This window comes from Salmo trutta, chromosome 3, assembly GCF_901001165.1.
Source record: "Salmo trutta chromosome 3, fSalTru1.1, whole genome shotgun sequence".
Lineage (NCBI taxonomy): Eukaryota > Metazoa > Chordata > Actinopteri > Salmoniformes > Salmonidae > Salmo > Salmo trutta.
Window position 1 is genome coordinate 33,762,275 of NC_042959.1, and position 26,279 is coordinate 33,788,553.

Below are 26,279 nucleotides of genomic sequence, written 5' to 3' on the forward strand. Positions count from 1 at the left end.
CAAGCAAGTCTCTTCTTCTTATTGGCGTCCTTTAGTAGTGGTTTCTTTGCAGCAATTCGACCATGAAGGCCTGATTCACACGCACTCTTCTGAACAGTTGATGTTGAGATGGGTCTGTGACTTGAACTCTGTGAAGCATATATTTGGGCTGCAATTTATGAGGCTGGTAACGCTAATGAACTTATCCTCTGCAGCAGAGGTAACTCTGGGTCTTCCTTTCCTGTGGCGGTCCTCATGAGAGCCAGTTTCATCATAGCGCCTGATGGTTTTTGCAACTGCACTTGAAGAAGCTTTCAAAGTCCTTAATGTTCTGTATTGACTGAACTTCATGTCTTAAAGTAATGATGGACTGTTGTTTCTCTTTGCTTATTTGAGCTGTTCTTGCCATAATTTGGACTTGGTCTTTTACCAAATAGGGCTATCTTCTGTATACCCCCTTATCTTGTCACGACACAACTGATTGGCTCAAACGCATTAACAAGGAAAGAAATTCCACAAATTAACTTTTAACAAGGCACACCTATTAATTGAAATGCATTCCAGGTGACTACCTCATGAAGCTGGTTGAGAGAATGCCAACATTGCACAAAGCTGTCATCAAGGCAAAGGGTGGCTATTTGAAGAATCGCAAATATGTTTTGATTTGTTTAACACATTTTTTAGTTACTACATGATTCAATATGTGTTATTTCATAGTTTTGTCTACAATGTAGAAAATAGTCAAAATAAAGAAAAATCCTTGTGTTCTAAAACTTTTGACCGGTAGTGTACACTCACACACACACAGCGCTCTCCGCATTGTTAGCTCTGCCTGTGCATTTCAGTCAACCCTGGTTCCTCTTTAGGTTTCTTCCTACGTTCCTGCCTTTCCAGGGAGTTTTTCCTAGCCACCGTGCTTCTACATCTGCATTGCTCGCTTTTCGGGGTTTTAGGCTGGGTTTCTGCTGATGTAAAAAGGGCATTTAAGAATACATTTGATTTGATGTAATATCTGCTAACATAATAAAGAGAAAGTCTAGATAGAGAGTGCTTTTCTAATCCTCAATTAAAACCCTGCTCTGCATCTCACTATGGTAAAATGGGCTGCCCTTACTGGATAAATGATAGTGGAACATGCAGATTGTTTCAAAAGCGACATGAAATGTACCTGAACCCTTTCATGATTAAAACACCTAACCATAGTTTGAATAGAGGACATTAAGATTTAGTGGAATCTCATACCTTACATTTATGGCGCGTGTGTGTGTGTTTAAGATTACTTTTTATTTGCTGTATTTTGGCAGCAGCCTGTCGCTGTTTTAACACTGTAGAGCTCAATACATTTTAGTGGGAGGGTTGCTGAAATCCCTGGGGTGGGTGTGAAAATGTTAGAGCACCCATCTGTAATCCCTAATCCAGGGAGCGGTGTGAATATGCAGGGTGACTACTGTTTAATCCTAATCCAAGGGCCCATTTGAGTTCCTGAGATGGAATTGGTCTGACCCCCCCTCCTGAGACCCCTGCTACTGACTGTGTGTACACACACACACACACACACACACACACACACTGTGGTTTCCTACCATGGCTTAATTTAGTAATGCTCTGTATTATAGGAAACTTGTGGAGCGAGAGAGGACTGGGTCCACAGAAGCTTATAGCTGCTGCTGGTTTATGGCCCTGTGATAGATAATATAATGGAGTTCACCCAGAAACTGTGTGTGTGATGTGTTAGAGAGTAAAAGGGTGTGTTTGTGCGTGTATTTATGAGAGAAACTCTCTCAATATATACTGTACCATCAGACTGTGTGTGTGTGCTATATTGCTCTAGACTCTGTAACCTCTGAAAATGTGTGTGTTGGGATGTTTCTCCAGTGTGTAACCTCTGTGTGTGTGTGTGTTGTGTTCCAGCTCAGTGCACATGGAGGAGTCGTCGGTGATGCAGGGAGCCCAGGGGGTTCTGGTCCAGAACTGGCCAACCGTGTCTAGCGCCGCCGGAGGTAAGAGCCAGGCCACTACACCACACACTGACCCGCTCTGACCCTGACCAGACCAGAGCAGAATACAATCAGACTAAGCCTCTGAGCAACCCAGGCCAATGCAGAACAACTCAGACTATCAAAAACCCAACCCAGACTAGCTAAGCCAGACCTACCCAAGGACAATCCAGACCGGTTTAGGCCCACTCAGACTAACTCAGACTACCGCCGACTTTGACTGGCACAGTGTAATCCAGACCAACTACGACATAACCAAAGGGAGAGACCAGGTTCTCCATCATCGCCCTGACTCCTGCTCACTGCCCTTATCCACTCAGAGATGAAATGACACTGTCCTGTGGGTGGAGATTGGGATCTGTAACAGGAAGAGAGGGACCGGAGAACAACACACAGAGAGAGAGAGGGAGAGAGAGAGAGAGAGGGAGAGAGAGAGAGAGAGAGAGAGAAAGAAAGGAAGGAGTCCAGAGTCAACAGAGTAGATGACCTGATAAACACCAGGTTGTTTACAGAGGTTTAGAGAACTGAGCCTCAGAGACATCAACACAGACCCGTATTAATCATGAATACAACTCTGATTACATTCTTCCTCTCTGCAGTCTCTCCCTCTCTCTTTCGCTCTCCCATACATACCCCAATGTGATGCAACGTAAACTTGCCTTTTTTTTTTATACAAAAATCACATTCGTCCCCCGCGTCTCGTAACCCTGGTGACTGTTCTTGTCACTTCTGTACTTCTCGGATGATGAAACGGGTCGTAGCGTCCTGCTCTCGGATGCTCTCTACCCTCATTAGCATACTCATTATGACCGCACAAGAAGCATTAACATCTGACTCAAGGTCAGTACCTTCCGGAACAGATGTGTTTGGGTGGAGAGGAACTCAGCTGGAATGTGTTATGTAGCAGGGTCCAGGGAGGGAGGGAGGGGCGAGTAACAAGAGAGGAGTGGAACGTGAAGACATTGCGGAGGATACAGAGCGATAGAAAGGAGTGGGAGAGAGATGGATGGACACAGGAAGAGAAGGATGACAGTGCTGCAATTTACTGAGTAGATAGAAGGTGATTTGTTGTAATTAAGGTATGTAGAGAATGACCCGGCTCTCTGTCCATTATAGACAGCCTGACTAACTGCCCACACACAGTCTTCTCTCTCTCTCTCTCTCTCTCTCTCTCTCTCTCTCTCTCTCACACTCACACACTGCCTTCCCCGCTTTTTAATCGATTTCTTGCCCGGACTGAGGAGTTGCAGCCTTGAGTGGGGGGGGAACTGAATGGGTGGAGATGCCAGTCTTCATGGGTAGGGTTGGCTGGAGTTGACTAAGGGGGTGTGGAAAGGGGTGACAGGATGGGGAGGGTGTATACTGGGGTCGACGGAGTAAGGGGGTTGGATGGATTTTAATGGCGAGGAGGGAGTTAAAAGTAAAGAGATTGATGCTAAACGAAACAGCGTCGTCTGGGCATGAACGTCGGGGGGTTTGGAATAATGGGGATGGAGTCCAACAGCAAAAAAGTCTAATGGCAAATTTTAGGATGTAGAATGATTCAATTGACCAGATTTGGAAAAAATGTCAGGAAGTTGTAACGGCGAAGACGTAGACGGGAACACAGCTGGATCTGTCCAGTGTGATAACACTCATTGAATGAGTCATCTCCTGGTCTAATGATCAGTGAGCCAGTCGTTGCTTGTCTGCTTCCTGCCGGTTTAGGACCTGAAGTAACTTTCATATATTGCTGCAGCGTGAGACAGGAGAGGTGTTGTGTCGATTGTTAGAACTGCAGGGTGGGTTTCTGGGTTGTTGTCTGACGGAGTCTATTTGCTTTCTGCTAGATGTGAGACAAAGAGCCACAGCTGTAGACTACGCCCCTGTTTCTTCCCCCGTGTTTTCGTCAGGGTGGTTTGCTGCGGATATGTGTGTTTGTGTAGGAGTGTGTGGAAGTATTTTTATGTATGAGAAAGAGAGACTGTGTGTGTGTGTGTGTGTGTGTGTGTTCGCTCCCTGCTTTGTGTGCAGCTCCTGGTATGACAGATGGAGTCCAGCCTACGCCCAGATTAACAGACTCACATTAATGAAATCAGGATTCTGCATGCTGCCTAACTCTATCACTCTCTCCTCTCCTCTCTGCTTCCATCCATCCCGCCATTTCACGGCTCTGTTTCTAAAGCAGGGGCACGCACAGGCATTCACAGAGGGCTGTGCTGGATCTGAACAATCCCCTGGGGAAAAATTGGTAGAGGGAAGAAAAGAGAAGGAGAGGGAGAAATGTAGAGCCAGAGAGCGAAAGGAAGGAGTGGAGAAATGGAGAGCAGTGAGAGGGAAAGAGGAAAGGAGGGAAGGGAGGGATGGGGGGACTGGGAGAGAGGGGGGAGAGTGTGACAATGAGTTGGAAAAAAGAGACAGAGGCAGAGAGTGAAAAGGGAGAGAGGGAGAGGGGGAGGGAGAGAGAGGGAGGGATGGAGGGGGTATGAGGCTGCTGTTGCTAGGGGAGAGTGTGTTGCTAGGGGAGAGTGGTTGACTCGGAGAGCGAGAGAAAATGAGGGAGAGAGAGAGAGAAAGCTCACAGCATTATTCTCCATCAGCACTGTCGCTGTGACGCCCAAGTCCTACCGCTTCACTGGAGGATGCAGTTTCCACGGCAACCATTCATAGCCCTGAACTGAGTGTCGAGAGAGAGAGAGATGGAGAGAGCAGAGAGATGGAGAGAGCAGAGAGATGGAGAGAGCAGAGAGAGAGATGGAGAGAGCAGAGAGAGAGATGGAGAGAGCAGAGAGAGAGATGAAGAGAGCAGAGAGAGAGATGAAGAGAGCAGAGAGAGAGATGAAGAGAGCAGAGAGAGAGATGAAGAGAGCAGAGAGAGAGATGAAGAGAGCAGAGAGAGAGATGAAGAGAGCAGAGAGAGATGAAGAGAGCAGAGAGAGAGAGAGAGCAGAGAGCAGAGAGAGAGAGATGAAGAGAGCAGAGAGAGAGATGAAGAGAGCAGAGAGAGATGAAGAGAGCGAGAGAGATGAAGAGAGCAGAGAGAGAGAGATGAAGAGAGCAGAGAGAGAGAGAGCGGAGAGAGAGAGAGAGAGAGAGAGAGAGAGAGAGAGAGAGAGAGATGAAGAGAGCAGCGAGAGATGAAGAGAGCAGAGAGAGAGAGAGAGATGAAGAGAGCAGCGAGAGATGAAGAGAGCAGAGAGAGGGTGTAAGAAGACCGTTACGGAGGGAGAGAGAGATGGAGAGGGAAATGTGGACGTGAGTGGGCTGTGAGGTTGAAGCAACGCAGGTGAATAGAGAGAAATAGGGAGGTGGCTGCTGGTCAAATAAAAAAAACAAGCGTTGGATAGAAAGGAGGGAGAGGCTGTGTTAGCTAGAAATGGTCTGAGGAGGGCATGGCGAGGGGAAACGAGGAGGGAAGGAGAGAGGGAGAGAGGGAAGGAGAGAGGGAGAGAGGGAAGGAGAGAGGGAGAGAGGGAAGGAGAGAGGGAAGGAGAGAGGGAAGGAAAGGGAGAGAGGGAAGGAGAGAGGGAAGGAGAGAGGGAAGGAGGGAGGGAAGGAAAGAGGGAGAGAGGGAAGGAGAGAGGGAGAGAGGGAAGGAGAGAGGGAGAGAGAGAAGGAGAGAGGGAGACTGACCTACATACACAGGGCCGTGCTGTACTGCAGAGGTGGAGGCAGGTTTATTGCAGGTCTTTATGCATCACTGCTCTATTTGATGACAGGGACACACACACACACACACACACACACACACACACACACAAGCCTGATTTGATGAGGGGGGACAGGAGTCAACAGCAGCTTGCACCTGACGAGGCAAAACAGAGGACAGCGGATGAGGGAGAAGGGGTAGAAAGGGCAAGAGAGGGGGAGGAAGGGTGAAAGAAGGAGAGAAAGGGCTGTGCCCTGCCCTCTTCCGGAAATAAGCTCCACGGCAGGTCGTCCATCCTGTGTCCCTCTCCCTTATTCAACCTCCTGGAGTCCAACCATATGACCACAGCACGTGGCTGGGTTAGATTAGGGAGGGTGGAGGCGTAGAATTCTAATTTGATGAATGCAGAGATGGAGGGTTGAGGATGCTCTATTCAGCTGCTGAAACCGAGGCTCTGTGGTGACGGTATTGTTATGTGGGTAGGTCTGCTGGATAGAACTCTCTGGAACCTGCCTGGGGCGGAGAGCCAACTCAGGAGGGGAAGCCTAGACCAAGTTGTTCCTCTCTGCTCATCCAAAAATGCCTCCCCTCTCTCTTTTTTCCTCCTCTCCTCCACCTCCTTCCTTCCGATCTTCGCTGACTTCTGTCTATCTCTGTCTGTCCTTTTTTTGTTTAATTTCTGCCCCTCACCATTTCATTTTCTGCCTCTGTTTCTTTTCTTTTCTCACCCTCCCTCTCGCCTTCCCTTTCTCTCTCACCCTTCCTCTTTTTCTCTCTCTCTCTCTCTCTCTCTCTCTCTCTCTCTCTCTCTCTCTCTCTTCTCTCTCTCTCTCTCTCTCTCTCTCTCTCTCTCTCTCTCTCTCTCTCTGCTTCACTTAGAATAAATCAGTTTCTAATAGTCTGCTAACAGTCATGTCACTATTAATGACTATATCATCCTCATTAGTATCACTGCTCTCATTTAGATGAACCACACACATACACACACACACACACACACACACACACACACACACACACACACACACACACACACACACACACACACACAGTGGCAGTGGCACCTCTTGTGAGGCTGTTGAGGACGGTCTCTTGGGAGAGCTTGTCTCTACCATCTGTCACATGATCCGTCTGGGCATCACACTTCAAGGTGTACACGCACACACACACACACACACACACACACACACACACACACACACACACACACACAGTGAAGAAAAACACGCAATCACTGTCACCAACACATACTGTAATTTCTCATTAAAAAAACACACACACACACAACCAGTCGCCATAGTTTATTTTTACACACACACGTACACTTGCTCCTTCATTTTGCCGTTACTAGTCAGGGGAATATATGGTGATTCATGCAGACACACATATACTCCTGTCACTACCCAGGCACAGGCAGAAAAATACAGATGCATGAATAACAATTAGGTTTTGAAGAGACAGCAGTATCGCTTAGGGTTTCTGTCCTCATAATACACACTCGCACACACACTCACGCATGCACACATAGTCACACACACACACACACGGAGCGCAGGTGTTTTGATAGAGAAGGGTGTGGTTCCAGCCATGAGAGCTGGGACCATTGCGGGTGTAGCACATCTGATATATATGTGTATGTGACCAATAAGAATAATTTGATATCACTAAACCCATTATCATCTAGCACTGCAGTGCCTCTCCCTCTCTAAAAAAATCTGCATCTTCAGGATTTTTAGTAGCAGTTTTTCTGCCTTTCTGGGTGGATCGCATTTCATACCTGCATCCCTGTACTTCCTCTCTCTCCTCTTCTTCTCTCTCTTCCTCCTCGTCCTCCATTCTCCTCCTCCTTCCTTCATTATGTAACCCTGCACTGCGCTCCACTGCGCTTCTGCTCAAGCGGCCGATGGATCGTAGAGCTCCTGGATGATTTAAGTCACTGTGAAAACCTTGGTCAGCAGAGAGGGAAAGGGAGACGCCGAGAGAGACGGGGAGAGACGCGGGGAGAGACGCGGAGAGAGACGCGGGGAGAGACGCGGAGAGAGACGCGGGGAGAGACGCGGGGAGAGACGCAGGGAGAGACGCGGGGAGAGACAGACAGAGAGAGATGCGGGGAGAGACGCGGGGAGAGACGCGGGGAGAGACGCGGGGAGAGACGCGGGGAGAGACGCGGAGAGAGACGCGGGGAGAGACGCGGGGAGAGACGCGGGGAGAGACGCGGAGAGAGACGCGGGGAGAGACGCGGGGAGAGACAGACAGAGAGAGACGGGGAGAGACAGACAGAGAGAGACGGGGAGAGACAGACAGAGAGAGACGGGGAGAGACAGACAGGGAGAGACAGACAGGGAGAGACAGACAGACGGAGAGACAGACAGACGGAGAGACAGACAGACGGAGAGACAGACAGACGGAGAGACAGACAGACGGAGAGACAGACAGACGGAGAGACAGACAGACGGAGAGACAGAGTTAGGCTTCATTAGAGGAGTGTATTGCTTTGGATATTTGTTTCTGAGAGAAAGATAATCCACGTTTATGTATAAGTTATGAAATACTTGGAGTGTGTCGGGCTATGATTCTGATCTTTGGTAAAGACAGAGAGGAAGAGGAAGAGACTGAGAAATGTAGAAACACAACAGAGAGCGATACACATATACAGAGAGGGTGTTATGCTGTGGTCATCCCAGTGTAAAATGAATCCTTCACATCACTAATGTGCCTCTTAATGATCAGTGATTGACAAGCTGTTTAATTTCCAATCATAATAATGTTGCCATAACAGTGATGGGCATAATTAACGCTCTATCAATCACTGGACGGGACGGGTGTTTGCTGGACCAGGTTTCACGCTAGATTAGACGAAAGGTCAGAAGAAATGAGAGACTTCGAGCGGGAGGAAGGGTGAGTAAGGGAGGCAAGTAAGAGAGAGAGAGATTTTTCCAATGCAACAGCCATAGACAAATCAGACAGTGCTCCGCCCCCTCCTGTACTCCCTGTTCACCAATGACTGCCTGAGTCTCCAACTCAGTCATCAAGTTTGCTGACAACACAACAGTGGTAGGCCTGATTGCCAACAACGACGATATAGCCTACATGGAGGAGGTGAGAGTGGTGCCAGGAAAATAACCTCTCTCTCGACATCAACATAACGATCGGCTAATTGTGGACTTCAGGAGACAGCAGAGGGAGCACCCCCCCATCCACATTGACGGGGCCACAGTGGAGAGGGTCAAAAGCTTCAAGTTCCTCGGCGTGCACATCACTGACAACCTAATATGGTCCACCCACACAGACAGCGTTGTGAAGAAGGTGGAAATGTTTGGCCACTAAGACCCTCACAAACTTCTGCAGGTGCACCATTGAGAGCATCCTGTCGGGTAGTAGCACCGCCTGGTACGGCAATTGCACCGTCCGCAACCGCAGGGCTCTCCACAGGGTGGTGCGGTCAGGCCAACGCATCACCAGGGGGCACACTGCCTGCCCTCCTGGACATCTACAGCACTCGGTTTAACAGCAAGGCCAAGAAGATCATTAAGGACCTCAGCCACCCGAACCACGGGACTATTGACCCGCTACCATCTAGAACAAGGGTGGGCAACTCCAGTCCTCGAGGGCCTGATTGGTGTCACAGGTTTGCCCCAGCTAACACATCTGACTCCAATAATCACCTAATCATGATCGTTAGTTTAGAATGCAATTTGATTAATCAGCTGTGCTTGCTAGGAACGGAGAAAAAGTGTACACCAATCAGGCCTGGAGGACTGGAGTTGCCCACCCCCTGATCTAGAAGGAGGAGACAGTACAGGTGCATTCATGCTGGGACCAAGAGACTGGTAAACATCTTCTATCTCCAGGCCATCAGACTGTTAAACAGTCACCACTAGCCTGCCTCCGCCCAGTACCCTGCCCTGAACCTTAGTTAGTGCTCTAGCCGGCTACCTCAAGGCTCTACCCTGCATCTTAGAGACCGCTGCACTATGTACATAGTCATTGAACACTGGTCACCTTTAATAATGTGTACATACTGTTTTACCCACTTCATATGTCTATACTGCATTCTAGTCAAGGCTCGTCCTATATAACTACTGCTGTACACACCATTTTTTTTTCATATACTGTCCATACTGTCTTTCACCATTTATATGTATATATATTTAAAACATTGTATTGCCAGGTATTACTGCACTGTTGGAGCTAGAAACACAAGCGTTTCGCTGCACCTGCGATAACATCTGCAGATCTGTGTACGTGACCAATAAACATTTTGGGGGGATTGGATTTAGAGGTTGTGGTTGTGTGTGAATCTGTGCTGGGCGAGGCATGTGCCTTTGTTGCCATCCTGATAGGCGAGACAGAGGAAGAGGGGGGAGAGTGGGATGGGTAGAGGGAACGAAGGGGGAGTAGAGGAAGGTCAAAGAGGGAGGGAGAGATGCTGGGAGGGAGGGGAAAAAGATGATTGGAGCACAGACAGGTTTTCTGTTCCTGTTTGATTGCCATGGCTAAATCAAAACAAAGAGGAGGAAAAGTGGAGGTTTTCCCCCCATATTGAGTCTTGAGGGCAGAAAGCAGTATGCATCGAAATATATAGACAAGGAAGCATTAACCTCTCTTGGGTATGTGGGACGTGACCGTCCCACCTGCGGTACACACTATCAACAGCCAGTGAAATAGCAGGGCAGCAAATTCAAAACAACAAAAATCTCATAATTCAAATTTCTCAAAGACACAAGTATTATACACCATTTTAAAGATAAGATCCTCCTTAATCCAAACACAGTGTCCGATTTCAAAAAGGCTTTACGGCGAAAGCATAACATTAGATTATGTTAGGACAGTGCCTAAACAAGAAAAACCACACAGCCATTTTCCAAGCAAGGAGAGGCGTCACAAAAAACAGAAATACAGCTAAAATGAATCACTAACCTTTGATGATCTTCATCAGATGACACTCCCAGGACTCAATGTTACAAAATACATGTATGTTTTGTTCGATAAAGTTCATATTTATATCCATAAACCCCATTTTACATTGGCACGTGATGTTCAGAACATGTATTCCCACCAAAACATCCGGTGAATGAGCACATCAATTTACAAAAATACTCATCATAAACGTTGATCAAATTTACAACAGTTATTGAAAGAATTATAGATACACTTCTCCTTAATGCAACCGCTGTGTCAGATTTTAAAATAGCTTTATGGCGAAAGCACATTTTTCAATAATCTGAGTACAGAGCTCAGCCATCACGGCAAGCTATTCAGTTACCCGCCAAGTTCTGGAGTCAACTAAACTCAGAAATAGTATTATAAATCTTCCCTTACCTTTGCTGATCTTCGTCGGAATGCACTCCCAGCACTCCCACTTCCACAATAAATGTTCTTTTTGTTTGAAAAACTCCATATTTATGTCCAAATACTTCCGTTTTGTTCACGCGTTCAGATCACTAATCCAAAGGCATAACACGAGAGCGCAAAACCAGAGACGAAAAGTCAAATAGTTCCAATACCGATCGTAGAAACATGTCAAATTATGTTTACAATCAATCCTTAGGGTCTTTTTAACATAAAACTTCGATAATATTCCAACCGGACAGTAGCGTATACATTACAGAGGAAAAAGAAGGAAGGGTGCGCTTTTGTGCCCGCGCAGTAAACAACTCACTGGTCCCAGGCAGTCCACTGATTGACTGAGCTCCTATTCTCTGCCCAGTAACAGTAGACGCATGAAACAAGTTTCTAAAGACTGTTGACAGCCAATGGAAGCCTTAGGAAGTGCAAAATGACCCCACATACACTGTAGTTTCGATAGGGATTAGATAGAAAAACTACAAGTCACTTCCTGGTTGGATTTTTTTCTCAGGTTTTTGCCTGCCATATGAGTTCTGTTATACTCACAGACATCATTCAAATAGTTTTAGAACCTTCAGAGTGTTTTCAATCCAAATATACTAATAATATGCATATCCTACCTTCTGGGCCCGAGAAGCAGGCAGTTTAATTTGGGCACGTTATTCATCTGAATTTCTGAATACTGCCCCCTACCGTAGAGAAGTTAATGGATTCAGAAAGTGGAAGAAGAAGAGGTGGGATGGATTCATTCTGACCAGGATTTTGACATGCAGTCAGACCCAGTCAGAGCCGGTCCTGACCTCCCTGGGGCCCTAAGCAAAATTCTACTAAGGGGCCCTCCTACCTGACCCGTGAGCCATGTAAACCAATTGCCATTGACACACAGTCACACCTGACACCCAGCGCTCCTCCCTCCTTTAAAACAGTTTGCTCCATCTGTCTGTCTCAGAATAAGTGGACCTATACAGAACAGAATGAGGTATAAACAGACAATATTGATTGAATATAATATTTTCTACAGAATCTTAACATAAGTGAATATTAACATTAACATAAATAAGAAATTGTAGAAAATGTAGAAAATAATCAAATATAACACTGAGCTTTGGCTCTGCTGCCTGGTAATTAGTCCAGTCCTCACAATATTATACAATTAGCTTTGGCTATACAATGTAAACATAAGCCTATAGGCTATGGCTGCAGCTATATGTCTCAAAATAGTAAAATAAAACCTCTACAGCCTGGGCATTTTCAGCATCAGCATGGGCACCAATCTGTACTGTCTGGAAGAAATTGAGAAAGTATGTCACATAGTTAGTTAAGCAGTCATTTACACAAATGCACTTCTGCCATACAATCTTAAATGTGACTAAGTGCGTAAACATTTGAATGTTTGAATTAAAATCTTACCATCAAAATATTCCTCTTCCGCACTTTCTTGAGGCAAAATCATCAATGATGTCATCATAGGACATGCATTTCCCCACGTCATGATTTATGCTCGTGATGGCCAGACCACTCAAACTTTCCTGTGACATGGAAGACCTCAAATAGCTTTTGATGAGCTTTCATTTTGAAAAGCTCCTCTCTGCCAATGCTACTGTTACTGGTAGGGTGACTGCAATTCTTAGGGCTGTCCAAAAGGTTAGGATATAGAGTTCCTCCAGGTTATTCTCACAGAGAAAGGAAAGCAGCTCAAAGGCAGTCATCTTATCTGATGGCAGATCAGGTAAATTCTGAATCTCGAGTGGCAGATCCATTCCACTGGCGTCACCGTCATCTCTGAAGGTTAGTGTTTTCAACTTCCATGCAGGGAGCCTTTAAAGATCCACTGGACATCTGAGAGGCAGTACTGAAGTTCAGCAGCACTCCATATTTGGTTTTCAACTGGTTGAGTGTTTCAAATCTCTCATCCGTGGATGTCACAGCGGAGTCGACCACAATGCTGAAGTAGTTCACTTCAAGGTTTTTCTGTGCATCAGACACTGGTTCATCGGGAGCCTCATAGCCTGGTTCATCGGGAGCCTCATGAAATACCTCTTGCTGTTTCTCAGTCTCCTCTCTTTCAGAACAGCCTCCACATTCATTTCTTCACAAATGCTTTTGGCTGTTGTCTGGGCCTCAGAGACTCCAGTTTCCCAGTATGTAGTGAGGGAGGCCTTTGCATTTGAGATGAAATTCTCTGCGATATCCAACTGCATTGAGGGGGATTGGAGGAGCTTGTTCACCTTGTTTGTCATTGTCAATATCTCACACCATACGACACAGCAAATCAAGAGGCGGTAGGACCCAACTTCCTCTGCAATGATTGTGCCTCCACTTTGGCCACAGGATCATTGATCGCCTGTCTGGCTTCCAGTAATGCATCCCGAACCTCAGAAGCCTGATACCTGATTGCATGAACACTTTGGAGCCTACTCTCAAATCTTGTGTCACTCCATGACTTCACAGTTATGATCACGTGTTTCTTCAAAAACATCCATCTTTGTGTGCCAGCTGAAAAGAAGGTGAAGAGCTTTTGCACAAGCCCAAAAAAAACAACTGCAGATTTTGAAGATTTGGCAGCATCTGCAATGACAAGGTTTAGAGTGTGTGCTCCGCATGAGACGAGCAGGCTCTGGGATGTTTTGGGGAGCTGTCTGGCTTTACTCCTTGGTGCTTGGCCCTTCATGTTGGCCCCATTATCATAAGCTTGCCCTCTGCAATCTTCAAATGGAATCTTCAGCTCATTCCGCTTATCTAAGATGACAGTGGTGGACATATTCAAGCCTGTTGTAACCTCAACATTCACAAAGCCGAGGAAGTGCTCCTTGATCTCTGGCTTTCCCTTTAAAACCAAGCTTCTCAGAATAATGGACATTGGCTCCTGGTGACTAATGTCAGGTGTACAGTCCAAGATAATGGAGAATTACGCTGAGTCTCTTACTTGAGTCACTATTGTTTGCAGAATCTTGTCACTCACAATCTGTATCAGCTCATTCTGTGTGCGCTTCCCAAGGTAATGAGCATGTGTCTCCATCTTTCATTTTGCTGAGATGGATTTCCGTAACGGGGTCAAATTTTTCCAGTGATGCAACCTCTTTTAGGAAGTTTCCATGATCTGGTCGGAAGAGTTTGTCTGATTAAGCCCTGAATGCTAGGTTTATTTCAGCCGGAGACTGGGTGATGCTTATGAAACGTGTAAGGACATCCCACCATCTCTTTCTTTCAGCCTCCAAAATTGCCATTTGTATCTGGTCAAGAGTCTGTCCCCGACTTAGGCACAGATCAAGTTCTCTCCACTTATTCGTATTGTTTGTGTGTTCAGGACTACCCTCATAGTGTTTCAGAAGGGCGTTGATATTTGACCAGTCATTCACGCCTTCCTTTATTATTTTGTAATCTTTTGTAGAAAAGGGCTTACAGCAAAAACAATACACAGTGTTGTTTTTGATTGAGTATGAAAGCCAGCTCAGAAACATCCAGTCCTGGTTTGAATGGACCTCAGCGCACCAACTCAGTCCTGATAAAGTCTGTTAGACTGGGGGCCAGTCTGCTGGGTCATTATCTGCTGGGTTGTTTGGTGGAGCAGCAACTGTTCTGTTAGGGTCTGAGCTGCTTGTATCTGATGCTGGCTGTACACCTCTGGCTGTGCTAGTACTGGCTGAGGCTGCCTGTACTTCACCTGGATCTGTGTTAGTACTTTCTGAAGATGGCTGTATTGGACCGGTGTTAGTATTTACTGAAGCCAGCTGTACTGGGTCTGTGTTAGTACTTGCTGAAGCTGCCGGTACTGGGTCTGGGTTAATATTTGCTGAAGCCGGCTGTACTGGGTCTGTGTTTAGTACTGGCTGAAGCCGGCTATACTGGGTCTGTGTTTAGTACTGGCTGCGGCTGGATGTGGATCAACCGAGTCTGTGCTTGTACTGGCTGATGATCCAGCATCTCCTTCACTGACAAACCTAAGCATAGCACCTGTAAATTATAGATAACAATACTATTGTTCATTTTATCAGCTGCATCAGGCCCATTCAAACTGGCTCCCCCAGATTTCCTTTTATACATTTTCAAATCTAAAATACTATTTATACTATGGCTTGGCTGAATAATTGATGGTTATTATTTACTGATAGATGTGCATCCATATTGCCCAGTAGGCCCAGCTAATCAACACTTTAAATTCAATATATAAATCAATAATCACTGTCAATCCATTGCTTTCCATCTTGCATTAGTCCAGAGTTGTAACTAAACCTTGACTGAGAGACTAGATATTCATTGTCTTGTTTTAAAATTGTATGTCTATGAGGAGTGCCATCACGCCCATATATTGTCTGGACTGGTCCCCACAGAGGTTGCTGCTAGAAAGCGCGAGTTTCATTTCGTGCACGCGCAACGCGGTTTATCTTTTACGGGCTGCAGTTTATAAACACCGTTGGCGTTTAGCAAACGTAATGAATAGTTGTATTTCACTCTCACTTTTGTCAGGCACAAAGTCACAGAACACAGCCCTGGAAGTGGCTGGCAAGCACGCAAGACACAGACAGACCAAGAGATGCACTGCCCAGCTAGGTTAGCAAGACAGACAGACTAGAGAGAGAGATGCACTGCAAACTAGCACATCTACTTAACGTTACTGTTATTTGCTGACATCAAACTTGGAGGGGAGAACACAAGTTTACCTGATTGCTGTTCCCTCAATTCACTCTCATGGTGTTTATTTTCTCTCTTTTTCATGACCAGAAGGATAGTTCCGCTTCATCCTCTCATCCAAGTTGTAAACATTGACACCCGCTTTGACACGAGGGGAAGGCGGGGGCCCTTGTGTAATTTGCAGGGCCCTACGCAACTTGCGTAGTGAGCGTATAGGGCTGCCCGGCTCTGGACCCAGTCGTGGAGCTTTTGACTCGGTCATGATATGTCAGAGACAATCAAAAGGCTTTGCTACTCAGCTGTAATGTTTTTGACCCTGTGTAATGCTGCTTCTCTCCTCTGCCCGGCCCTATCAGGTCCTGCTGCATCTGTCTGCTCTCCATCACAGTGACTCAGGGCCGGCTGCGGGCATAAGCATATACAGTATACAGTGCCTTGCAAAACTATTCAGCCCTCTTGGATTTATTCACATTTTTGTGTGTTAAAAAGTGGGTTTATTTGTAAAAAAAAATAAAAAATTGCAATCTATTCAAAATACTCTGTCATGTCAAAGTGGAAGGAAACAGATTAATACAAATTACATTTCTTAAATAGAGTGGTTGCATAAGTACTCAGCCCCAATGTTTATTCAAGCCTAAATTAGTTCAGTGATAAAATTTGACTTAACAAATCATATAAGTTACATGTAGTCACTCTGTGTGAAATATTAGTGGTTGACATGATTTTTGAATGACTAACACTTCCTCTTTCCCCCCATACATACAACATCTGTAAGACCCCTCAGTCAAGTAGTGCATTTCAAGCACACATTCAACTACAAAGACCAGAGAGCTTTTCCAACGCCTCATAAAGAAGGGCAGTGTTTGGTAGATGGGTAACAATAACAAATCAGACAATGAATATCTCTTTAATCATGGTCAGGTTAATAATTATGTATTAAACCACCCAGACACATCAAACTGGACTGCAGGACAGGAATGAAACTGCTCAGAGATGTTACCATGATGCCATTGGTGATGTTAAAACAGCTACAGAGTTCAATGGCTGTGATGGGAGAAAACTGAGGATAGATCAACAACATTGTGGTAGATCACAATAATGTTGTAAATGACAGCATGAAAAGAAGAATACAAATATACAGAGTACAAATATTCCGAAACATGCATCGTTGTATGCAGCAAGGCACTAAAGTAATACTGCAAAAAAACACGGCAAAGGAAAACACTTTTTGTCTTAAATGCAAAGCATTATGTTTGGGGCAAATCCAACAAAACACATCACTAGGTAACTGTCTTCTTATTTTCAAGCATAGTTGTGGATGCATCATGTTATGGGTATGCTTGTTATCGGCTAATACTGTGGAGTTTTTTAGGATAAAAACAAACGGGATGGAGCTAAGTACAGGCAAAATCCTAGAGGAGAACCTGCTTCAGTCTGATTTACACTAGACACTGGGAGAGGACTTCACCTTTCAGTAGGACAACAACCAACAACACAAGGCCAAAACTATACTGGATTTGATTATCGAAAAGACAGTGAATGTTCCTGAGCGGCCAAATTACAGTTCTTACTGAAATCTAGCCACGATCCCCAACATCGTGACAGAGCTTGAAGATTTTTGAAAAGAATAATGGGAAAATATTGTGCAATCCAGTTGTGCAAACTAAACTTTTAGAGACTTCCCTGAAAGACGTACAGCGTTCCTTTGACAATCACTGTCAAAGGAACTGAATACTTATGTAACGACTATATTTGAGTTATTACTTGTATTATTTTTTATTAATCTATATGTATATATATTATTCTTTTTTCACTTTGACATTTACAGAGTATTTTGTGTAGATTGTTCACAAAAAAAAAGACAATTAAATGAATCGTAATCCCACTTTGTGGAACTCAGTCATGGTCTTCGTTTACTGTTAATAGAATACACAATGTGCAGTTTCGAAATTTGGTTGTGCATCAGCAGTTCTTCTTTTGTCATTCAATGACAGTCACTCAACTGTCACTCACTAAACATTTTTAGATTGGTAAATTAGTCTTGCCAGCTACCAAAACATTTAGTAATCATGGCCGAATTACTGACCGGACATGAAGGGCACTTGCCTAGGGGCCATGACCTCCAGGGGGTCCCCACTGATTTTTTTTTAGCCACTGTCACTCAGATATAATTTTAACATGGCATAAGTCATTGCAAAATGTGTGGAACGTGCTGTAAAATTGCACATTTTTCTCTCCGCCCCATGGCAAAACAAATAAACTTGCATAAAATGTGTTATAAACCTGCAACATTTTCTCTACGCTCCATGGCAAAATGTGTAGAATTTCAGGAAATTAACTTTAAAACCAAATCTCGCTTAGGGCCCCCAAAGGGCTGGAGCCGGCCCTGCAGTGACTCATCACTCTCTGGGGTCCTATTTGTTTATGACTTTATGTTTGCATCAGGGGCATGGGTGTCTCTTCATCTGCCTACATTGTTTTAGACAGGAAATTACCCAGGGACAGCATAGCTGAGCAAATGCATTTTAGAGTAAATACCCTACCACTTTCTACGATTGCTGTCTTTCCCTTTCCCCTCTCATTACTCCTCTCTTTTATCATTTTCCCTTTTATTAAAGAGCAGAATCGGATCACAATGTTAGCTGGGAGTCAGATAAGGGCATTAACCCAAGATTGATATGAGACAGTGGGAAAGTCTGTGAGTGAGAGAGAGAGAGAGAGAGAGACAGAGAGAGAGAGACAGAGAGAGAGAGAGAGAATCTGCCTCCTACTCCTCTCTTTCTCTTATCCACATCCTCTGTCTGAAAATAGAAAATCCTGAACCAACACTCGCATTTGACTCCCCCCCTTTGCTGATAGCTACTTTATTGGGGGAAAGTGTACTTACTAGGCCTGTGATAGCTAGCTGAGACAACCACCTATCTTAAGATAAGAGTGTGGATAAATGGCTAAAAAAAAAATTAAAAGTCAATGTATGTGTGTCCGACTCTATCTCACGGCGCTGATGTCACAATCAGTGGAGGTCAGATAGCACTCCTGGCTTGAATAGGAAGTAAAAAGGAGGACTATGTGACTGCTGGAACTCTGTGTCTGTTTCAATCGGCCAATCTGTGCCCTCTGACAGAGTAGGCAAAATGGCCGCTGGTAGTGAGGATATTCCCTATAATCTTTCCCCTGCGTCCCAATTCTCTACCTTCTAGAAATGGCTAAAGACAGATGTGGCCATATTCTTACACCACTCATTTCCTGTTAAATCCACGAAGGGAAGTGAATAAGGGCACACTTTAGGGCAGAAAGGTAAAGAATTGGGACATAGCATCTGTATCTATGAGAGGGGGAATAGGACGGCGCCCCATCATCCAGAAAGGCTTGCTGCAGTGTTTGACTCCATAAGAGAGATTAGGAGTGTGTGCAATGCAGGGGACGTCACACTCTCCTGACGCCCAGTCTGGATTTACTCCCAGAATCCATCACTCTGAGCAGCTCCAGCAGAGAGCCCGGGCTAGTACAGAGGGGGTGAGAGGGAGGAGGGAGAGTAGGAGGAGAGAGGCTGGGAGGGAAATAGGGCTGCAAAGAGAGGGGAGGGAGAGAGATGGAGAGAAAAGTCGGGTAGGGAAAGGAGGCGGAGGAAGGAAGGGAAGGAGAGGAGAAGAGGTGATGGGGGAACGGGAGAGAAAGGGGGGGGATAAAGAGCTTCATAAAAATCTGCATGTTCCGTCGTTTTTATCGTTTTTTTTAATGGTCACTAATTGCCAGAGAAAATGTTTTTGTTTATTCCCTCTACTTCTTTTTATAGTACTTAGAAATGTTTTGGCCAACAACAACAAAAACTATTTTGGTTCCTTTTGAATTGCGAGAGGAAGCGGCAGAAGAGACGAGGAGTGTGGCGCTAGAATAGATCAGTGTTCTAGCTCCCGTCTTGCAGTTCTAAGCTCTGCTCGGTTGTTATCGAGGCAGACTACATCTGGGCTGCTATTCTTGTTCCTTGAAGCCATGTAACTTCAAGGAATGCCTCCCCCTGGCCACTTCAATCACTACCTGCTGGATGAGACATGTACTGGCTGATCACAACTGACTTCCTGAACTCTTGCCCTGTACCAAATGCCTTTAGTCCATCTGTCAATAAAAAGCTATGTTAATGGGAATCTGAGCTGAAAGTAAAACCAGAGCTTGTCCTCCTAACCCACCAATAGAGGCAGGGTTAGTGAGGACAGGGACTGGGGAGATGGCCTTCCATACCCTGGGTGTTATATGAGGCCAGTCCTCCCTCTTCCAGACACTGTTCCTTCTGCTTGGATGAACTCTGTTTTGTTAAACTCCCCTTTGGAGGGAAGTCGACGACAACAAAAAAAAATAGAGAAATAAAAAGTGTTATATGTGAAGGAAGTATCGCAACTAGGTCATAGCTGTGAGGAACGAGGCAAAGTGGTGTGGGGTTTGGTTTGTGTGTGTGTAATGGGACTGAGTGGTTAGAACAGTCCCCTCGGGATCCCTGGGTTGTCTGGGTGGGGTGGGAGCTGTGTTACATGCAGTCCGGCTCATCAACCCGCGCACGCCTTCTGAACCCAGAGTCATGGTGAGCAGGCGGTGTGACTGACCTCTGCCATCCCCTTCCCCATCCCCTTTAATGAGGAGTTATTTATGTGAGCGCCCCCGACCCCTTTAATGGTGTCGTTTGTGTGTGTGGAGGAGCGTTCTCTCTCCTTGGGCAGATTGATGGGGTCAGGTTGGGAGGGGAGAGCTGAGAGCTGAGCCAGGTGTCGCTCTACTCTGCTCTGCTGCAGTGCGTCCTGATGTGTGTCCAGAGACTGAGGGAGAGCTGACAGTTTACAGAGGTGGTTTCACGCCGGTCTTTCTCAAAGTACTGAGTACAGACTCTTTAACTAACTGGAGACCACTTAAAATGCTGAGCGTTTGAGATGGTTTAGGTCGCCGTTGTTTCGGCTACTTACACACACACACACACACACACACACACACACACACACGGTAAACACTTCTATTGAACAGACACCATCTCCATTTACCTTTTTTCTTCTTAGCGCTTCAGTGGCGATCTGTGATGGAAGTTGAAAGCGCAGTCGTCTCCCAGAACGAACGCTCAGCGTGTAAACGGCTTGTTGACTTTCCGTTTAAATGCCATGTCTCTATTCCCTGACCTTTCCCCGCCTCTCCCTGCGCGATGGAGCGCTTCATGTCTTGTCCCACAGCGCCGACCGGGGACCCTAGCCGTGGCGAGGGGCGGCAGAATGGACACTTTGATTCTGTGCTGCTTATCGCTGGACCGTTTGAAAGCTTCCATTCCGAGTCGCCACCCCTTCCTTTTGACTGGTGTTATGGCTGTTTCTGTGGATTAGTGACCGATTTAGTGACATCACAACGGGAGTCAGGGTGATCAGAGAACTCCCGTGGGCGATGATTCAGCATGGTGTTGACTGTGTGCTATGGGGGCATCGCCAATGGATGCTATGTGGGAAGAGTCTGACAATGCAGAGGTTTCCAAGTCTTTTCAAGAAAGTGTCCAAGACTATGTATGACACCAATGACACCATTGACAGTTGTACCAATGACATTGTTGTTTACAACCATCTTACAGCCCCCTCGATATCGGCGATGTTGATGACACTGGTTGTGAGAGCGATGATTCCAGCACAACATTAATAACACTTCTTTGTTCTCTGTCTCTAGATGCTGAGGGTGGAGAGGTGTCCCCACCCATGGGAGCCGGAGTGGACAGTAACAGCTGGCACTTCCGTTACGGCGCCGGCGGACCCGGAGGACCCCCCCAGCACCTGAAGCCCGGCGAGGTCCCCCCCGAAGCCTTCATCATCCCTGGATCGCCCGCCATCATCTCTATCCGCCAGCAGGGGGGAGAGGACGACAAGAGCGACTTCATCAGCTTCGGAAAGAAGGAGGAGGCCAAGAAGAAGAAAAAGAAGAAGAAGGAGAAGAAGGATAAGAAGGATAAGGGGAAGGATGACGATGAGTAGAGGAGGAGGAGGAGGAGGAGGAGGAAGAGGAAGAGAAGGAAGGGGAGCTGTTGAAACAGAGGTACCAACCAAAGTCCACCGGGAAACAAAAATACAATTATTTTAGACCACAGGTGAAAAGAGATCCTCAATTCTACTTCATAATCTCTGGCTCAGTAACACAGACAGGCAGACAAAGTCTGCTGCAGTCTGCTCTCTACCCAACCCTGCAACAAAGATAATAGCCTAAATCTCTCTGGTAAAAATCGGGCTTTACCAAGATTATTGTAGATTACTGTCACCTCAAAAATCTCTTACTGGGGTAATTGATTAATCATGCCTTGATGAGAAAAAAAACAGATTGATAAATGTTCCTCCATGCCCCCTGGCGCCTATACACCTTGAGCCAAACGACACCCTCCCTACTCTTCTCAGCGAGGGGACGAGAGCCACTGTCTCCCCTCGCCCTCTGCTTTTACACCCTCCCACCCACGGATACGTTGGTACCTCTGTCTTACCCCTTCCCACCATGTTGTATAATTCACTCTCTTTGAGAGGAAAAGAAAATCCAACAGCAAGAAGAAATCAGCTCTGTGCCAGCCTTGGAAAAAGAGCAAAAAAAAAAAAAAGGAAGTGACCAGAAAGAAAAGAAGAAACAGAGGACGAGTTAAAAGTTGGCGATTTAGAACTGGACACTCACACTTGTAAATAGCACGGGAGAGAGTCGCTAAAGCTGAGGCTAAAGGCTAACGTGACACTGCTGCTGCGGCTTCCTATCGCGCTCTCCGTCTGTCAGTGTTCCCTGTGACGGCAAGGAAAACATGGCTGTCGATGACAAAACACATACACGCTGACGCACACTCGCTGTAACAACCCGGACACTGAGAACACCTGAGAACTGGAGGAAGGTATACCAAACAAAAAATACAGGAGCAGCCAACAAAACGACATTGTGTTTCATACAGAATGCAAGCTGTACAGAACGCAAGCTTTTTACCCAGCAGCACAGCAGTCTCCTAAGCAGTACACATGTGTACTGTGGATCTACTCTCTCAGGGTTGGCACAGCAGCATCCCCTGCAGTCACTCCTGATGGGTTCGCTCACTACTCTCTTCTGGGACAACGAGATCCTTCTCTCTCAAAGCAGCCAACAGCTCAATGCAAATGGATAAAACGAGGGATCGAGAGAAAGGAGGACCACTCTTCAGAGTCTCTTGAGAAGGAAAGAGAGAAGAGTCCAGTTGAGTTGGCCTGTGATCCAGCTAGCTGATCTGAGCTCAGTTGGAACCTTGTAGAACAGCAGGAGCGTTTCTAGCTTAAAATGATCTCTTCTACTCTCTCCTGCCACTCAGCAAAAGCCTGAGGCTTTCTGCTCTGAATGTTTGGTAGCAACCATCACTTACCTGATATCCAACCTGATCCCCATCCTCCACAGCCCCCCCCCCCCCACCCTTTCCACTCCCTGCCCCCACCCACACAGATTCTCATCCCCACCCTTATACCAACCACAGACTGCTTCTTCACATGATGATGATGAATTTGTGAAACTTTTTCACTTTCTATTTGTTCTTGGAGAAGACCCACGATTTCCTACTCTGTTTTGTTAGCTTTAACTTATCTGCAGTGCTTCTGCTTGTCCCCCCCCCCTTGCCCTCTGCCTTTCTCTTTTTCTGGCCATGGACTCCCCCTCTAACCCCGTGCTCTTTCAGGGTGAACTGGGAAGGCTGAACATTGTGGTGTGCTGGGAACAGCATGGAGTAATGTGGAAGAGGCCTGAAGAACCCAGTCGGGACCGGGGGTCCATTATTCTGAGTTCTAACGCCAGATGTCTCCAAGTGCAAAACGGTTGAGTGCTTTTAACTTGTGAATACTACGCTGTTCATTCCTGTTTGTGGTCACTGGCGAGAGGGGACGAGGTGGGATGGGGACAGGGATGGGGTGGATGTCTGGGACATGGTCCTGAGGGCTAGGCCTATCCTCCGTGTTCCTGGGTACACGTATATCTCGAAATTGATTGATTATGATTGGTGAATCAAAACAGTAGGTCATCCATTGGCTTTTATGTACACGATAAATGTAGAGTTAGACTTGCTTTTTATATATATGTGGCCTGTGCATTAATAAATGCAATGTATACACTAATTATTACATTATTAATGAATAAATAAGAGCATCTAAGGATTCCCAACCCACAGCTCTATCCCACCAATCCCCTCTCAGGAGGTTTTGTAAAGGGGCGGAGAGATGATTCAGCCCTGCTTCGATTGGTTCCCCGTTCCCCTGCCTGTATGTTGTTGCAACCCCCCCCCCTCCAAGTTTTGCGGCTCAATATGACGTCACTCCACTAAAGCGGCTGCTGCATGTTCGTCTCCAAGGAAACTCAAACAATATAGAGATACAAAATATATATATAGAAATAGATGGCTATGATTTTATTGTTTCGTATTATTATTTGACTTTATGACTCCCACAGGAGATATGTGTATGTACCGTCTCTGTCATGCATCTTCTACATATTACACCCTCCGCACTCCACGAGACAGTGGTGTTGTACGACGTTAACTAAACCTTTTCGATATTTGTAAATGCTGTTGTGTGATGCCCTTGAACTCAACTCTGTTCATTTTGTTTTATGGAAATAATATTTTTTCGTTTTTGAGAACAAGCAACAACAACAAAAAAAAAAAAAACGTTTTGTGTCCGGCTTTGACATGATGATCTAACTAACACTGTAATATTGTAACTGAAATATGTATGATCCTGTGATGAGCTATCTCTTTCCTTTCACTCCCTTTCAACAGAAAAAAAATTGAAAAATAACCACAAAAAAAAGACAATTCCTATGTAAAAATTGTATATGTAGTGTATGCTTGTGTTTAGTGAGCGTTCACGCTGTCATTCTTTTATCAGCGTATGATGGTGACCAATGGTGACGCTGTCCTGGCCTACTGATCAGTACAGATCTGTTGTAAAACCTTTTTTGTACACCTGCTCATCTACCGTGACGGTGAAGTAGTGACATGTCATTCCTTTCTGTTTTTTTATTTGACTTAGATGGATACAGTGGTAATGTGTTTTGTTAATAAATCACTAAATAAACATTTTCTTTCATAAAATGAGACTGACGTTGTCGCCTTGGAGCTTGCTTGGAAACAGGCATTCACACACATCTTCTCCCTCTTTGCATGAACAGCACAGTTGCAATCAGTACACTGTAAAAAAAAATTGTGCCCCTTTTACTTAAGACATTTTTGGTAACTATTTGCATCGGCCTTTTAAGTAAATCCAAAAAGGAGGATAATTTAAGTATAATATACTTCGCTTTTAGTGCATCACAAACTCAAATATATTAAGTGCAAACAACTAACAGGATCTCAATAATTCCTTTCATTCAACTTCATTTTATCAGGTTCAGAAAATAGTTTTTTTTTTTGGACCTGCTTAAGTCCTTGAAGTCCCAGAACTAATGTTAGAATTTTGATATACTTCATGTAATCAGTTACAGAACTAATATTGTAAGGTTCATTTGCTGAATTTACTCCGTATCGTAATTGATATTCTATGTTTTATCTACAAATGTTTTTTTGCTCAGTTACTTATGGTACTCAAGTTAGTAAAAATGTATTTAATCTTACTACTCAAATATATACTCACAAATATACTTAAAAAGCTGATGCAAATAGTTACCTCAATATACTTGGGAAAATTGACTCAAAATGTTATTTCTGTACACGGGAATATGCAAAAAGAAACAACAGTGTTCAACTTCAAACTTCAACACCTTTATTTTGAATAAAGATTTTCTTCAAATTGCCTCTTATACCCTACTCCTTAAGCATTTGTGGAGAGCGCATTATTTTGTACTCTGTAATCATTCTGCGTATAATGCCACCTTGCCTCCTTAGGTAAAGTTACATCCAGACAGCTTGCACCTGACTACAAATCATTTCAGATCTTCACAACTGCATAGCATTTAGGTGATAGTTTGGGATTAGCACTTTGACCTCACATCTTGTATAGTTTGGCAAGAATTCTCCGGTGTTCTGTGTGCCCCTTAACAACATAGAGATATTTTAACAGAAACCTAAATGAAGGATTTATCTTAATAGACTTTACACAAAGCGCAATATGAACTTTAGCTCAAATACAACCTCATTCAAACTGTTTTAGATTCATCACAACATGGGTTTTCAAAACATACACTGCACATATTGTTACAAAATGTATGCCAAATTGTCCCTTAAACCTGACTCCATATGGACATATTATTTTGACAGGTACAAGCATTCTGCGTATAACTCCACCTTGCCTCCATAGGTAAAGTTACATCCAGACAGCTTGCACCTGACGACAAATAATCTCAGAAATCCACTAGCGCATATGGAGTAAGTTTTAAAACAAAGCTGTCTTTTTAAACAGGAATTGACAATGTCTCTTATGACTTCACCTGACAAAGAGCATCATGTAAACTGTAGCTCCTATACCACCTAGCAACTAGCTCTTCAGCTTACTGAGTAGGGTTTAGACCACAGTTTGTGAGTGGCCCTTTGAGAGTTAGATATCTTTAGATATCTCTGAAAACAAGTAACTTCATCTTTAGAGCTTGGACCCATGGGGAGGTCCGGAGATCACCAAGTACCAAGAATACTTTTTGGAACACCTCAAAGGTATATTTCAGTTCTTTGAGGTACCTTAGATTTAAGCCATAGATGAGGCCCATATACA

General features: G+C 45.1%; 1 protein-coding gene across 24 annotated transcripts in view; it reads left to right on the top strand.

Moving 5' to 3' along the window:
• Positions 1–24,675, top strand: part of LOC115173577 (protocadherin alpha-C2) — a 231,451-nt gene extending 206,776 nt beyond the window's left edge. For 22 of the 24 annotated variants that reach the window (XM_029731816.1, XM_029731944.1, XM_029731874.1 and 19 more), the window contains 2 exons: positions 1,891–1,979; positions 21,274–24,675. In XM_029731816.1, the coding sequence (XP_029587676.1) occupies positions 1,891–1,979; positions 21,274–21,575 (391 nt within the window). In that variant the 3' untranslated portion in view covers positions 21,576–24,675. The remainder of the gene's footprint in view (positions 1–1,890; positions 1,980–21,273) is intronic. The other 2 variants (XM_029731977.1, XM_029731972.1) reach the window with 1 other exon arrangement.
• Positions 24,676–26,279: the final 1,604 nt, after the last annotated feature.